The 15901-nt window shown below is 44.1% G+C and overlaps 1 protein-coding gene across 8 annotated transcripts; it reads right to left on the bottom strand.

The window, feature by feature from the left end:
- Window positions 1-4700: 4700 nt before the first annotated feature.
- pip5k1ba (phosphatidylinositol-4-phosphate 5-kinase, type I, beta a) lies at window positions 4701-15034 on the bottom strand. 8 transcript variants are annotated; one of them, XM_052051115.1, is made up of 16 exons: window positions 14687-15034; window positions 12769-12943; window positions 12644-12688; window positions 12491-12565; window positions 11352-11482; window positions 11068-11185; window positions 10823-10975; window positions 10405-10701; window positions 9518-9699; window positions 9068-9148; window positions 8938-8986; window positions 8753-8837; window positions 8533-8667; window positions 8230-8326; window positions 7913-8031; window positions 4701-5354 (listed from the first exon to the last, which is right to left on the bottom strand). In XM_052051115.1, the coding sequence occupies exons 4-15, from the start codon at window positions 12563-12565 to the stop codon at window positions 7929-7931; spliced, it is 1506 nt and encodes a 501-aa protein (XP_051907075.1). In that variant the 5' UTR covers window positions 12644-12688; window positions 12769-12943; window positions 14687-15034; the 3' UTR covers window positions 4701-5354; window positions 7913-7928. The 8 variants fall into 8 exon arrangements, with proteins under 8 accessions (XP_051907075.1, XP_051907076.1, XP_051907071.1 ...); XM_052051116.1 differs by having other exon boundaries at window positions 12491-12582; window positions 12660-12688; XM_052051111.1 differs by having other exon boundaries at window positions 12491-12688; window positions 14687-14751; window positions 14848-15033.
- Window positions 15035-15901: the final 867 nt, after the last annotated feature.

Raw genomic sequence — 15901 nt, 5'->3', positions numbered from 1 at the left:
AGCACGTCACTCTTACATAATTGTGGAGCTTCTCTGAATATTAGACTAATGAAAACACGGCTTCTGCCGTCACAGCCCCTGCTGCCTTGGGGATAACCGTGGAATTAAGCCCTTGACAGATCATGCATGCTCCCCGCCCCCTTCTCTAATCCCTCAACCGGGCTAAGTCTTCTCACCATTTATACCCAGACGGAACCATACTACCTCACAGTCGCAACCACGCACACGCTTCGGCCGGGGCCGGCCCCGCATTGTGGGTTAACTCGGGACAGAAACCTCATCTTTGAGTGATTGTGCAGAGAATGACATGAGCACGCAAAACACATTTTCAGATCAATGTTAGGATTTTGAGAGCACAGTGGCAATTTTTGAGCATGGAGTTGGGTTACGTGATCTATCCGGCAAAATGAATTTTCTATACGGCGTATCCTTACTGGGGTCGTCGGTAAGCTTGAGCCTATGACTTTGGGGCAACAGGCAGACTTATGTGTTGACCCTTGAAATGCTCGCCAGCCAGTCAATGTGGAGATATGGACAAACAACCATTCAAGAGAATGAGGGAGTCCTCCGAGAAGGAGCACTCTGCAGCCGCCCTTTCCAAGGACTCCAGGAAGGGTGGGGTACTCCTTTCTGCTGTTTGGTGCACAAACAGATTTAGGTCAGCGACACAAAAGCATTTCCGCTAGCCGCTTAAAAACAAGAGATGGAAATCGCATTGTTGCCCCAAGAGTATTTAGTGTCTGTGCTTAGGGGAAAAAAAAAAAACTACCAAGTCATGTTGAAAATGTGAATGCATATTCAAAGACACCATCCCGAAATCACAAACAGACACGCCACTGCTCTGTTCGGAGCCGTGGCTTGAATTATTGTTTTGCACACGCACAGAAACGCATCCATGAACTTGTCAGTCACAAGGGCCCTCATTATTACATTTTAGTTTTGAAACACGTCCAAAGCCAAAAGTATGATCTTGGAATGGATGACGTGGCACTGCCCGACTGCTGACTTGCATTCTGGTCCTCTTTGTGCTCCATATTCACCGTCATCAATGGCAATCGGACAACAAATCTGTCATTTGTCCCTAGGTCAACAACTGACTGAAGGCCATTCTGCCTGGGGCGAGCTGACGTTAACAAATGATATCCTCCTGATGAGCTGTCGGTAGCCATCGCAAACTCTGGCCAGGAAGTTGCCGTTTGCTTGGATGTCACGATGGCAAAGCCGTGGAAGCTACTGCAGCTTTCAGAAATCCGTGCGCATTCCCGTACTACGAGCCCAGTGGGGGTGAGGGCAGGGAAAATAACAAGGAGCTATTTTTAAAAACGATTGGGTAACAAGAACACAACAGGAGAGAGAAGAAAAAAAAAGAGATCCAGTGGAATATTTGGCCAGGGTGGGTACGTGGTTGGGGTGAATTTACAAATGCCACGTGGAGGAACACATGACCACCAGATGTCAATCATCTCTAACCTAGTCACACGAGTTTTCGTCAAATCACCGTAATTCTTCATATCTTACGATATTTGTTCAACACATATGGATTTGATGCTGCTTTTTGTTGACTGTGTCGAATCATAGCTTTATAAAATATGAATAAATTCACAGAGGTATGGGAAAGTCCAGGTGAAGGATTCCAAATGCCAACACTGAATTTCATAAGAAAAGCAATGTCGTAAACCAGCTGCAAGTTAGCCCAAGGTCTGAAGCCAGTGACGCAATCTAACAGAAGCATGATGTGTTGCCTGTGGACTAAATAGTGGTTTGTTGTTATTTGTTGACTGAACATTGTGGCTTGGGGCTGTGGGGCAGCTGTCAACGCAAAAATCACACAACAGTTTATGAGCTGCATGAAACTACAAACGTGCATATCTTTCATCAAATCTATCTCGTTCTAAAGACGTGACATAGATTTGCAAAGTGAGTGCTGTGCCAGTGCGTTTCGCTCCGTCTTTCATTTGCATGTGGACAGCGGCCACGGTTTTTGAGAAACACTCAAGCTTGAGGGTTACCAATGAGGCAAGCGCACACAATCTCCATCTCACAAAACCAAGCCTCATTGACCACTGATGTGCGGTGAGGTTTGTGACCGCACTTCTCTGTTCTTGACTGCGGTCACTCCGGTTGAGTTTTGTCACTGAATTCCTTTTTCCCGCTCATCTGTCGAAGCGCACTGCCATTCGTTCAGAGCAACAATGTAGCTTGGCTTTTTGGTCATCTTAATGCTTTTACATAACCATTTTGTTTCTCTGTTCCAGTAGGCTATTACTAAGGCCCAAGGCCATTATGCAATGTCCATACGCAGTGCACGTGCGGGCCAGCTGGGGTCACGAATGGCACTCACAAATGGCTGATGTGTATGTCGTGTTCAGAAATCGAGGCAGAAATCGTCATTACTTGCATGATTCAACCACAGGTGGAACATGCATCATCGGGAAATACTGACCAGATTGATTAAAAACGGTGGTACAAATTTTAGTAACTATTTGCAGGGAAGGGGTGCCGTCATGGCCAAAAGTCCTGTCGCTATGAAAAAAAAATAAAGAAATAAAAATCAAAAGCAAAATGTTGCAGATGATGACTGAAAGGACATCAAGGCATGAACAATGGACGCCAGCTGGTGTGTCCATCACGACCCATTGCAGACCCAAACAACATTCAGACAACAAAGAGAAACGTAGAAAGTGCTGCCTCTCAGTCATACTCATTTCAGTCATTTTTTTTTGCAAAGTAAATATTGATGTATGTATTTATTAGTGGCTTCCGTACGTATCAGCGTATCCCCACTGATGTGCCCTGCTCACACTAAAAACGTGCTATTTTTAGAAAGGATCTAGTCTACAAAAGCAAAGTCTGCAAATGTTGTGCAATTGAACAGGATGCAGAATTATTTTTATCCTATTGCATAACATACGGCAATAAGTGTCCCATGGTAATGCTCTTGATATAAGTTTAAAAATATGGAAATGAGTGGTCTAAGTAACCACTACTAATATTGGGGTGTAATGGTAATAGAAAAGCTGGTAGCAGGTAATTAGCGGTATGGCTTACTTACGCTTGTAGTAACTGGCCTATTCGTATACCGGTAGTAGTAGAGTAACAACTAGGAACGAAAGGAAAGGGAAAAATAACTAAAATTGTATCACGAGATATATTCACTTATCATACGCGTGAAAATTTAAACAAGAAACGTGGTTTCACATTCAAGTGATGAACATGAGCCACTAACCAAAGACAAAAAGAAACACACTAGTCACGCCCGTAGCCTTCGTATGACATTGCGTAACAGTAAAAGAATCTAACAAACATTAAAAAAATTGGAGGGAATGCAAACTTAGATTCCAAGCAAAACACTGAGGGAGTTACCCAAACAAACGTTTGAAACTAGAACTAATCGATGCAACGCCGGAAGAAGCGGTTCAAGGTCCAAACATGTTAGCAAAAACACACATATGCAATGTCGACATGTAGCGCTGGGCGCCAAAAAGTACATACCCGGTAAAATGTCGTCACTTTCCTTTTTCTTTCGGTGTCACCAAGATTAATCCCACGACAACAAACACCGGGGATTTATAGCGGAGGTTTGAAAAAGTGAGCATACAACGAGAAGTTTGCTCTGTTGTTACAATTCACCAGATCCAAACATCCGCCATTTCCTGTTCCTCACAGGTATGTGGGCGTGGCCTAGCTGCGACAGGCAGGTGTGTTTGCAGAGGTTTCAGTTGGGCTCGGTTGACGTCATCGAACGGGAATCCATAGGGACAAAATTCCACGCGGAAAAAAAGTCATAAATTGAATTACTTTACGATTTAGGGCAAATACTCGACACTAAAACTTTTTGTATGTTTTACTGATGCAAAAGGGCAAAACGTTTGAGTATTGATATACCTCATCTATTTCTTGGTCCACAGATGATTTTTTTTTAAATACAGAGCTTTGCCTTTGTTGTCGCTGTGCAACTTCCTTCTCAGCCTAACTGTCACAAAACTGGAGACGGTGTTCTATTTATACAGTATCTGTAAGCATAATTGTTTGAAAAGGAAATAAACATAGCGCGCTTGTGCTTTTTGAGGGCAACATTCATTTTGTGATCTGCTTGCATCCATGAACCTAAGTCTTGACATACTTGGTGCTGGCATTACATTCCATGAAACAATCAAGATGACAAACGCTCATAATACCACTGTTGCACGTATCTAAAAATAGATATGGTTTGTGCAATGACGTTTATTTTCTTTTTTTTAAAGATGAGATGACACTTTAATTCGTCCATACTGCTCCATTACGACTTGTACTGAAAAAAAAATCCATCGTACCAACGTTATACTCTGTGTGATGATGACCACATTAATGGTGCGCCCCCTTGTGTGTGAATGGAGTAAGTCTTTCCATAGTTTGCTCTTCGTGGTTGTGCAAGCGTTTGCAGTGAAAAATAACGTCGTGTCGTGAGAAGTATGAACTACTTCCGTCCGTCTCATAGTTGATTCTTATGTTCTTCAACCTCGCAGTACGGTAACGAACAACTACTGTAATAAGAATATTATTCAATGAATCCAAAATCGCATTCACGCTAATCCCCTCTGCAGAAGGTTGGTACAGTACCGGTATTTGAAATTGTGAATTTGCGTGCTTCAAGAGAAGTAAGGAAAAATACGATTGTTGTGATTTGATTAAATAACAAAAACACCACATTAAAAACATGAATGTTTCACAAATTTTATTATTTGATGTCTACTTTCTTTAGAAAGGTTTGAAGGCCTTTGATACATTTTCTTTCATGTCTATCTCTACAGAGGCCCCTAAAACGGTCTAAAATTTTACATATTTTACATTTTACTTCATTTCATAGAAAGAAACCCAGTATTTCTATAACACAGTCATACACCAACAAATCACTTCTGATTTTAAAACATTGTAAGGCACATGCAAAATCGGGTGAAATGCAAGCAAAAGCTTTTAATATTGCGGCAAACTGTTCAGTTTGGATACAATATAATGGTAAGCAAATACCATTGAGACGTTTGAGAAATAAATTAGATACGATAGATGATTACATATTGAGAAAATATTTGCCCAGGGATCCAGCCGCTGAGAGAATTTGAAACTTTACGCATTAAATAAAAGCATTTGTAAAATTAGCAGCATAACATGACGTATTGCAGCAAAACCAAGCTGTGGCGAAAGTCCTACAGGTTGCCACTTCTCAAGGAAATGAACATTCTGGAGCATGTCGATCAATACCTGTCGTTCACATCACACATGCCGTTACGAGGTCTTAAGGTATTGACAGCGGGCGAGGTCAGTGGAATCTTCGCAAGATGGCTTCCTGGAGAGCATCCGCCATCTTTGTCTCCTCACTACAAAACATGACCACCGATACTCTTCTTGACAAAAATTCATTTTCAGTTCTCAAAATCCATCCTTGATTGTGCCCTTTGTTGCGCTCAAAATTATTCAACCCACTCCCCCCCCCCCCCCCCCCCCTGCAGTTGAGTGTTTTAGGAAGTTTTACGTGTATTTTTATTTTTTTTTTGGTCTTGATTCTCATCAGATCGAAATAAGAACTTGCAAATACACAAATGCAATTAGAATTAAAAGAGTATTTTGTGTAATACACCAAAAAAATGTTTTTTTGCAAATAATTCAAACATGTATGCAAGCCAAACTAGACGCAGGTGAAGATTAAAAAGAAAAACAACCCCTACCCCCCCCCCCCAAAAAAGGGCACACAAGTTCAAGTTCACCCAAGAGCTTTGGTAGCTCACCTGAACCCCCCCCCCCCCCCCCCCCAAAATGTCCCCTTTTACACCATCTAACAGTTGCAGTCATCTGCCTTCCTGTTTGTTTGCCATGTGTTTCATGAACGTGTGGGTTTGGAGGGAGAAGAGGGCATGGGGGGGGGGGGGGACTGAGGGAGGGGCGGTGGCTGGGGAGCAAAAATAAAAGCGTGCAACCAATTTGATTCCTGGCGCCGCAGTTTATGTCTGGGCCCTTCTGATCTTATTTAGTGAGTCTGACAATCTTTGTTGAGATTCGTGCTCGTTTTTAGCTCAGATGTGAGTTGAAAGAGAAGCAAACTGAGACCTCAACCTTTTCCAATGCATGCGTCCATGTCAAGTGTAAAATGCTTGCAAAGGGACTGTCGCTCTAACCATGTACATAACCCGTCCTCCAATACGCCTTTACCCCCAAATAATTCACGTGCACATACATAGCGCACACATTCAAAATAGTCGGTCGGCAAAATCGTTCGCGATGGAGTATTTTTCATTTGACGAGTCTCTCCTCATTCATGATGACGCCGTCCTTGAATGAAAAGGCATTCCACACCACGGTTTTTCAATTGAGTTAATGAATTTCCTTTGAATGTCACCATTCGGCGCGGAGTGCCGATGCGGATTTGGAGCTGGGAGTCGCGACTTGGAGTTTGAAGCGGATTACGTGGGACAGGAGAAGTGAACTAATCTCTTTTCGTCAATGGATGCTACAGCCTTGTGTTTGCTTTCAAAACTTAGCTTGTAGCAGACGTGTGCACATTTTCAGCATGACGTCTCTGATCCACTGGAGAAAGGACACTTTGATCCTCTCCTCTTTCATCTAGAACTGCTTCAGACAACAAAGTGTATGCAGAAAATTGGTGAAGATTGAACGACTGTCTCTGTCCTATGTGTTGTCTTGTGTTATTTCTGTTATTTTTGACTTCAAAATGGCGCCGCGAGAGTGGCTGCCTTTCCAGCAGCTCCTATATTTTGTTGTTCTACTTCTTACTTTCATAACTTTGCTGCTGTGAATTGGGAATTTCTCCATTGTGAGACTAATAAAGGTTTTCTTCTTCTTCTATTTTCGGTCAGTATTTTGAGAGAAGATTACTCCCAACGTCTCCAGGCTTTCCACGTAATATACCGGTAGTTAAAGCGCCCCGACAAACGGCTTCATGTAAGCCCGAATGAGGATTTAGCGGTTATGTAAGAGAAGGAGTGTAGGAAAATCGCAATTCGGGCAACTTTGGAGTTGAGCTCACACATGCTCCAAATAGTGAGTGGGAGCAGAGGTTCCAGGCTCAGCGGAGTCAATCCGACAAGATTTAAGAGGGTGGAAAACACGCAGTGGAATAGGGAAGTTCCCGACAACCATGTTAGGCTGGGAGGAAGCTAAATCAAAGTTCGGGATTACAATTTTCTTGGAGATCCTTGAGCTGAGTGCTGGTCCCAAGTTGATCCCGAGAGGTGTTGGGCGAATGGGGGGGGGGGGGGGGGGGCTGGACGACACTTGTGCGTCTTTGCAGTTCAGTTTATACGAGATTCATTTGAATTTGCAATTAAAGATGACTTTCTGTTCATATTTATTTTCGGTTGAAAGGTTGTATTTTACATTCACCGTAGTTTCCGAATGATCATGGTTTTTGTTGCGCTAAACTTTACCTGGTGCTTCACGCGGTGACCGGAATTACTTGGAACTAATTAAGATCTGGGCGGCCCGGTAGACTAGTGGTTAGCACAGCGGCTTCACAGTGCAGAGGTACCGGGTTCGATTCCAGCTGCGGCCTCCCTGTGTGGAGTTTGCATGTTCTCCCCGGGCCTGCGTGGGTTTTCTCCGGGTGCTCCGGTTTCCTCCCACATTGCAAAAACATGCGTGGCAGGCTGATTGGACGCTCTAAATTGTCCCTTGGTGTGAGTGTGAGTGTGAATGGTTGTTCGTTTCTGTGTGCCCTGCGAATTGGCTGGCAACCGATTCAGGGTGTCCCCCACCTACTGCCCGGAGACGGCTGGGATAGGCTCCAGCACCCCCCACGACCCTAGTGAGGATCAAGATGAATGAATGAATAATTAAGATCTTTTGTTCGACGTCTGGCGTGTTGGCCAGTGAAATAAGGACCGGGAAAAAAAAAAAACTGGAGCGTCACGCATCCGGTTACCGTGTTTGCAGGTTGTTCATACCAAATAGACATCCAGTTCCGGGACGGACAGGCTTCTGCTGTGGGACGGCAGAGGATCGTCCAGCGCAAGTGTCGAACTGGAGCCGCGTCTGTGCTCACTGCAGCGTCAAGAAATGCAGGTCAGAAGCGAGAGCCAAATGTGTCATCCAAAAACTAATCTGGAATTTTACTGCATCGGAATCGAGGAGGTCCGAAGCATGTGCACTAGCTTTACACGCACATCTTTTTTCTCCAAAGCAAAGAGGAACCATGTCAATTTTGTAGTTTAGAGACCACAAAGGGTGGCGGGTAGATACCTGCTATCAAGGCGCTCTTCTTCTTCTTCTTCTTCAGTAGACTTGAAAGTAACAGCGGATTTCGGTAGAAGATCCGGTTGCTCCGATGAACTGCACACTGACGGAAGAAGCCAACATAATCACTCAATCATCGCGGTGACAGCGAATCATCGATGAGTTGTGTTCTTGTTGTTGCTAGGGTGTGTGATGTCACCGGCGGAAAAATTGTCAATGACGAACAAGAGAGCATCAAAGAGCGCCGGTTGCCGCTCCGCTCGGAAATACGGACATGACACCCATGATTTTCGTAAGACTTATCGTTACCATCGAGGTTGTCCATGCTCTGCGCCTTCTTCTTCTTCTCCCCATTCTGCTTTTGAGGACAAAGTAACTCCTGGGAGGCTGACTTGACCGCATTGAAAGAATTCTTCTTCCTCTTGGAAGATGCTTTTCTCAAAGCTGTGAAACAAACAAAAAAAAAAACACCAACAAAGCTGATTTCTTTCTCAAGACTTGATCTAACATGAGAGGGGAAACAACTTACGATGGATGCGTCGGAATACAACCGAGCCCATGAATTTCAGAAATCTGTCCGCATAGAAATTGGGCCTGTGAACTGACACCGTGTCCTGAAAAGCACATAAACCAGTCAGTCTCTCTCTCTAGCCTGTTCCCCGACCGCCAGGACCGCCACACACACAAGATACGAAATACGGGGAGGGCACATACTCCGTCGTGTAAAAGTGATTTCCACGAATGTTCCACCTTCTTAATGAACCTGAAAATGACAATGAAATGAAAATGACATCATCCACATGGAATACACCCAACGCGGTAATGAGAGTGTGTTCCAGAGAACCTGTAGGACTGAAGGATGTCAATAATTCCTAAAAAGATGAGCAGGTTTTCATCTTTATGCTTGGCCGGAATTCCACCCAATCTGAAATGACGACGTTTGTTAAAATTAATCGACTTAATTAATCGAATTAATCATTTCCGCAAGGATGCTGCGAATGGAACCTCGATGTAATGGACTCATTGGGGGAAGAGCTTGTCCGGTAGAGCCGCTAGATCTTTTTTCATGGCCTAACAATTAATACAGTACAACATTTATTGTTTTGTACTTTATTTCCGAGCCTTAAAAAAACAAAAACGTGCTTATGGCGATGCAAAGCCAATTGACCTCGTTTTCCACGACCTTTGACCTGACACTCGGCCCAGCTCGGATTCTTTGACTCCAGCTCCATTCGATCGAAGTTCCTCTCTATTGATGTGTTTCTAAGAACTGAATGACACCAATTTGCCTCACGTGTCATCATCCGCCACAGGTTCCGGGTCCTTCATAGTGCCCCGGATGGATTCAAGGGCAGTGGAGTAGAGAACTTTCTGCTTCCTGCTGTCACGTCTGCTCTCTCCGCGTGACATCTTATGGTCTAAAACGTGGATTCCCAGCAGGAGGCTGTAGTCCATGATCTTGAAACTCTCCAGAACCTAAAAAGGGATATTCAGCAGTTAAAGACTAGTCCATCTGCCTCACAGTTCTGAGGTTTGGGTTTGAAATCCCTGAGTTTCCTCTGGTGCTCCTTTCTCTCCTTTCAGAATAAAATGCATGACTGGCAGACCTTTAAGTAATCCTTAAACTGTTCCTCTCCAGTACAAGATCAGGACCAGGTCCAAATTAAGGGAACTTATGATGCAACGACATAGCAAAGTACAGTTTTGTACAACAAGGCCTCCATCCGTCGGGGCACCTCATAACGTCACAAAGAAATCCTGCGCTAGAAAACAAAGACTTCCTTGAGCCGAGAGCCGTTACCTAATACATTGAGGTCAGATAAACCAGTTTGTGCCGCACAGTCCAGGCTGCTCATCTGATAACATTCAGTTCTTGAGCTTGTATGCAGCCTTTTGGTTTCCCTGGCGTGGTGCAACTTTTGTGCATGAGAGGCTTTCTTAATCTGCTGCACCTTGCACAAACTTTATTTATAATAATCATATTAATAGTTATTATATGATTATTATGATGAGCAGCGCATATGTCCGCAGCCCAGACGCAACATTAGAATTAGAACTTAGTTATTAAGTCTCATTCCAGATAGCTTTGAGGAACTGCTTCTTTCTACGGGTGGACAAAATGCCATATCGACCCGCGATGATTATAGGTTAAAAAAAAAAAATACTCTTGGCGTTACACACCCGGCAGTCTCTCTGCAGAGTCCTCATCAGGGCGCTGTGGGTCTCCGCATCAAAGCACAAGCCTCCATGCATCTCTTGGAAATCCAAGTCTTTGAATGTCGGCGAAGACTTTGTGCGCTCCTTGCGTGAAGCTCGACGTTTGTACGAGGAGCCCTTCAAGTCGTATTTGTAGTTCATCTTCATGGCGCGGGGCAGCACATTGTTCATCACCACCGCACGGAGCGTCACGCCGCCACACTGGATGCAGTAAAGGCCGTAGAACTTGGGCAGCAAAGTCCTCGGGTTTTGGTTCAGGTTCTACGGATGTCGGAGCAAATATTTTCAAGCGGGGATGAAGAAAGGAGTCTCCATCCATCCATCCGTCCCCGATGTACGGAAGGATAGAACATCAAAAGACAAGTAGTATCATCGGATTCACCATGTAGTAGCCGGGAAGCAGTTTTTGCAGAAACTCCGCCTCTTTCAGTTGCACGGTCTTTATGATGAACTCATCATCGCTGGTAAGGTAGAACCAAGAACTGCTGGCGCCGGGGTTGGACAGCTCGATGAGAGGCTCATTGCAGATGGAGTACTGAAAAGCACGATAATTACGACGTAGCCTGAACTCAACACTGGGTGGTCATCGAATAACGATGACCGGGCGAAATAAATGCGGTAACTTACCAGGTAGTCATCTGCTTTGATGCCAAAGAGTTCCCGAAAGTAACGGAATGCCAAGGGTGCGTATGTTTTCAGACGGAAGTCGGGGAAATGATGTGCCGGAGTCAAGCTGCTGCCCTCGCTGCGGAAGCAAAAAACAAAATTGTGAAGTCGTCGTGTGATGAGATTACTCCGTTCGACCTGTCGACATTACGGACCGAATTCCAAGTCCTGCGAGTTCCAAGAATGACAATAGAGACCAATGAATGATTCCTTGGTTTAGTGCAGTTGAGTTGAAATAAAAGTACCTTGGCAAGAAGACACTCTCTACTACCGAGAAATCTTGCATGAGAACATCTCTGTCAGGTTTGGAGCTCAGGTTTCCCACAGCGTAGCCGATGGCCAGCTGGATGGCTCCTTTCAGGGCATCTGGTGTTGGCTGAAAAAAAACCAAACAAACACACAAAACAACCATGCTAGGATCAATATGTTAGTTTACATTTAAATGACTGTGCTTTTTCATTCATTCATTCATCTTCCGAGCCGCTTGATCCTCACTAGGGTCGCGGGGGGTGCTGGAGCCTATCCCAGCTGTCTTCGGGCAGTAGGCGGGGGGGACACCCTGAACCGGTTGCCAGCCAATCGCAGGGCACACAGAGACGAACAACCATTCGCACTCACACTCACACCTAGGGACAATTTAGAGTGTTCAATCAGCCTGCCACGCATGTTTTTGGAATGTGGGAGGAAACCGGAGCACCAGGAGAAAACCCACGCAGGCCCGGGGAGAACATGCAAACTCCACACAGGGAGGCCGGAGCTGGAATCGAACCCGGTACCTCTGCACTGTGAAGCCGACGTGCAAACCACTGGACTACCGGGCCGCCCTTGTGCTTTTTCATTTGAAAGAAAAAAAAACCCCAACAACTTGTAATTATTGACATGTTATTCAGGTATTGTACTTATCAGGGTTTTTTTGGGGTAAAAAGCAGCATCTTCAATTTTTCCCATTCAACAAAATAATATAAATAAATAATATAAAATAATCAAAAATCTGTCTCTTTTTTGTCTGAAACGGAAGGCAGTCAATTTCATTGCGCTTGTTTTGAACTAACTACTCGATTAGTCGCTTGTACCAATTTTAAATATGGATGGCTTTACATATAGATGAGATCTTTTTTTTTCATTGATCGGATTTCATGTTGTTCGGTACTCTAAAAATATCTCAGAATCTGTGACACAAAATCATCGCGATTGATCTCATTACATTTAAGACTACAATGCGTTTCGTTCAGGAAATGAAACAAAAAACATTTGTTTACATCACAACCATAACCACATCCAATTATTTGTTTGTTCCTAAATTGGGCTGGACGAGACGCAAAGTTAGCTTCATGTACACACCCTGCAAAACCTTGAAGAATAAATGTCAGCGTGATGCCCTCACCTTTTTGTGATCTTTTGCCACTTTGGAGGCACGGCTTCCTCTCCCTGAACTGATGATGCTGCTGCTGGCTGACATCTTTCAAAGAGATGCAACTTGACAAGGCGGAAGTCAGGATGAGGCACAGCAAGTTTCCCCCTTGACCATCAATCACACCTTAAATGGATATTACCGGAGCTGCATTTTCCACAGAAAGCGCTCCTGCCGAGAGACCCAAAAGTTACACACTGTCGAATAGTCTCCGCGCAGTCCTCCTTATACTCAATCGAAAAGTTCTTTACCGTATATGGCTTATAAACGTGTGCAGAGCTCTCAGTCCAGGCTACGGCTTTCTGCGCTCTGACGGTCCTTTGGCGTTTGTGCGTGTTTTCAGCTCACAAATCCATCACGAAAACCCTTGATCCCAGTTAAGAAGGATTGGCACCAAAAAAAAAAAATGTTGCTTACCCAATCACCCTGTTTGAGAATAGAGGAAACATTATCGGTAACATATTCATGCATCATCCCAGAGGCAAGACTATAAAGTGGCAAAGTGGATGAAATGCCTTAATAATACCAATATCAATAAATGGTGCAAACTTGTCATTTGTAATTGGACAAAACATACAGGTAACAATATATCGTGATTGTCTTATGAGATTTTAGTCCAAAATCACAAGAAAAGTTCTGCAATAGGATTTTATATCCAAGACGAGTGGCAAAAAATGATGGCCGGTGCAAGTTTTATAATACCCCAGCACTGTCAAATAATTGTGAACCCTTAAGAAAGGGATTATACACATATTCTGTCGTGAATTGTAATAATTTCCATTAATTTTTTTTTAACCCTTTCAAAAAATTCATCAAATGTGTAAATAAACCATCCATCATCTGAACAACTTTTAATACAAGCCAGCAGCAACCAGTAATATTTGGACCAAATATTGTTGTCACTATTGCATTTCAAGCGCAAAGAGTAAAGAGGAAATGGTGGCGGCGGATGAGCTCAACTGATGATAAATGAGCAGCAAGACGGGAAACCTCAAAAGCGAGAATTTGCATGAAGAGAGAGAGAGAGAGAAGCAGTCAAAAAAGAAGAAATCACACATTATACACAGAAGTTGTGAATGAGAAGTGAACAAAAACAGGATGCTATGAAAGAAACAAACACACACACACACACATTCACGCACACATACGGAACTTGGGACAACAAAGAAAGAACGCGCTTGGCTAATTCAGGTGGACATTGGCTGATGAGACCAAATGAAGTTCACGTGACAACGAGCACGCCACTGAGGCAAAGCGGCACGATGAGCAAAGTTAAACGGCCAATGAATGCTCTTGACAAAAAAAAAAGTCCCCCAAATATTTCAGTGGAATTGTGAGGACCAGATTTTCCCCATTTCCACCATTATTTTCTCTCTGGGGTTGATCGAAGTGAAGTGGGGGACTTTCTCTTTTATCGATGTGGCATTTTGTTCTGAAAAAAAAAAAAGGTTTCATAAGGTTCATTCGAGCGGTGTTAGCACCTGGGTGGGCCAGTTGCAGGGTTAACGGTGTTTGTACAGATTAGCAGCGAACAGTCCCAACGCCCTGCGACAATTCGCTTTAGGTTTGAGTGACTGAGTGACATAACAACGGCTGTGTTTGAAAACACCCCCCGCCCCCAAATAAAAAAAAACAAAACATGGGGTTTACAATAAGTGCCTGAGTGTAATCGGATTAGTGAAAGGAATGCGCCGGTAGGTTACAAAAGTGGAGTTTGTATTGCTGTGCGCTAATAAGTTTTGTTTTAAGTTGCCCGTCGTTGCAAAACACGGATTTCAGATTCAACCGATTCTGACCAAAATGTTCTCGAAAAATGAATATCCTGGAGTTTGCATCAATCAATGATGATGTCATTTTCGATGCCCCACCCGAACCCACAAACCCCAATTCAAGGGGGCATACATCCGTGTATATGCATACACGGCATTTCATGTACGTTAGCCAATGTTTTGTTTGGCAACTTACGGAACGCTGATAAGCTGCGCCTTGTGATGTCGGTGAAGGGCAAGGACGTTTATTTCCTCTTTCCACACAACTGTCAAATGATCTTCCGTATGGCTGACGGCCAACGATGATTATTTCTAACTCCCGTTTCCAGTAACAAGTTGAAGTAAAAGCGCCTCATCACTCTTGACACGAACTTAAAAGGTCTCCTGAATGCTGTCTTACCTCGAGAGGCACGGTTTCATGAAAAAAGTCGCCAGGTCAGATGACGAAACTGCGCGGCGGGCCGTCTTTGGTGACAAGACAAAGACAGCAATAACTTTCTCATGACTTCCTCCTCTCTCTCTCACTCTCTCTCTCTCTCTCTTCTGTCTTTCTCCACCTACCTGTTGTACTTTGCACTTCCTGGGCCAGATGAGGTGTCCGGAAAAAGGCCAAAGATCTCACGGCCTTCTCTCAGGCTCCTGTTTTATTGTCCATCCATCTTCCGCGGAGCCCTGATCCTATTCGGCGAACGCGTCGAGACAGAACAACAATCCAACTGGCCTTCCCACGTACAAGCAATTAGTCTTTAATGATCCAAACAAACATGTTTCTTGGAATGTGGGAGGAATCAGACACACAAAAAACGCACACAATTAAGTGCAAGTTGACATGGATTCGGAAATGGAGGCTCGCTGATGTAAGCCGACGCAGCAAAGGTGCTCACGAAGCGCACCGTTTTATCCATCCTTGCACTTTCTGCAGGGCTCGTCCTCATTGGGACCGCCGGTGAGCTGCAGCCTATTCCGGCTGACTTTGGGCGAGAGGCCAATTCACTGTGGACTGGGCGAGAACTCAGAGTCACTGCATGGACTGTTTGGCTCCTTGGAGTTCAGGATGCTAATCCGATGAACAACAAAAGTATGAAACATTCAGGAAAAATTTTCAGATTTCTCGAAAAATGTGCAACTTGCTACAGTTTCAGTCTAGTTTGCATAAGTGCGCTGCACTGGCATACAAACAATAATCCGTAGGGGAGTCTCAGCAGTTTCTTCATCCTGGCTGAGTTTCTTTATTTGTCCAGGCAGGAATGAGGATGGGGCTGAGTGACACGCTGAGAGATTTTGTAAATTGAAAACGTTTGCGATGGATTGTTATATGTAATTTATCAAACGGAACACAGTTACCCCGAGATGTACTGTACATGCACGAGGTAATGAGCTCCAACCAAAAGATGTACCCAGTGACAGTGACAGAAGAGGACTGAATTTACAGTGTGCATAGCATTGGGGTTGCAGCTGGTACAGTGCTGTATTGTACCGCACTAGAAGAACAGCAAAAAAAGGCATTTATTATTTTGTAAAGCTTTGATACATCATACAGAGTTGAGTCTGATCATGCGGCCGTACCTAAGTGAATGCCAGTGACTCACTGGCGTGAGTTCCTGTAGGTCTGCAT

Source organism: Hippocampus zosterae, chromosome 18, assembly GCF_025434085.1.
Source record: "Hippocampus zosterae strain Florida chromosome 18, ASM2543408v3, whole genome shotgun sequence".
NCBI classification, from domain to species: Eukaryota; Metazoa; Chordata; class Actinopteri; order Syngnathiformes; family Syngnathidae; genus Hippocampus; species Hippocampus zosterae.
Note: the sequence above shows the minus strand (reverse complement) of the source record. Positions and strands in the feature narration are given on the sequence as shown.

Excerpts from the sequence above, each read along its gene's own strand:
- pip5k1ba (XM_052051112.1), bottom strand. The coding sequence starts at position 12,565 with ATGTCAGCCAGCAGCAGCATCATCAGTTCAGGGAGAGGAAGCCGTGCC. Across the intron at positions 8,327-8,532 it reads GAGCATGGACAACCTCGATG|TGTGCAGTTCATCGGAGCAA; the intron begins GTAACGATAAGT and ends TTCTTCCGTCAG. Across the intron at positions 8,032-8,229 it reads GAAGAGCGCCTTGATAGCAG|TGAGCACAGACGCGGCTCCA; the intron begins GTATCTACCCGC and ends TTGACGCTGCAG.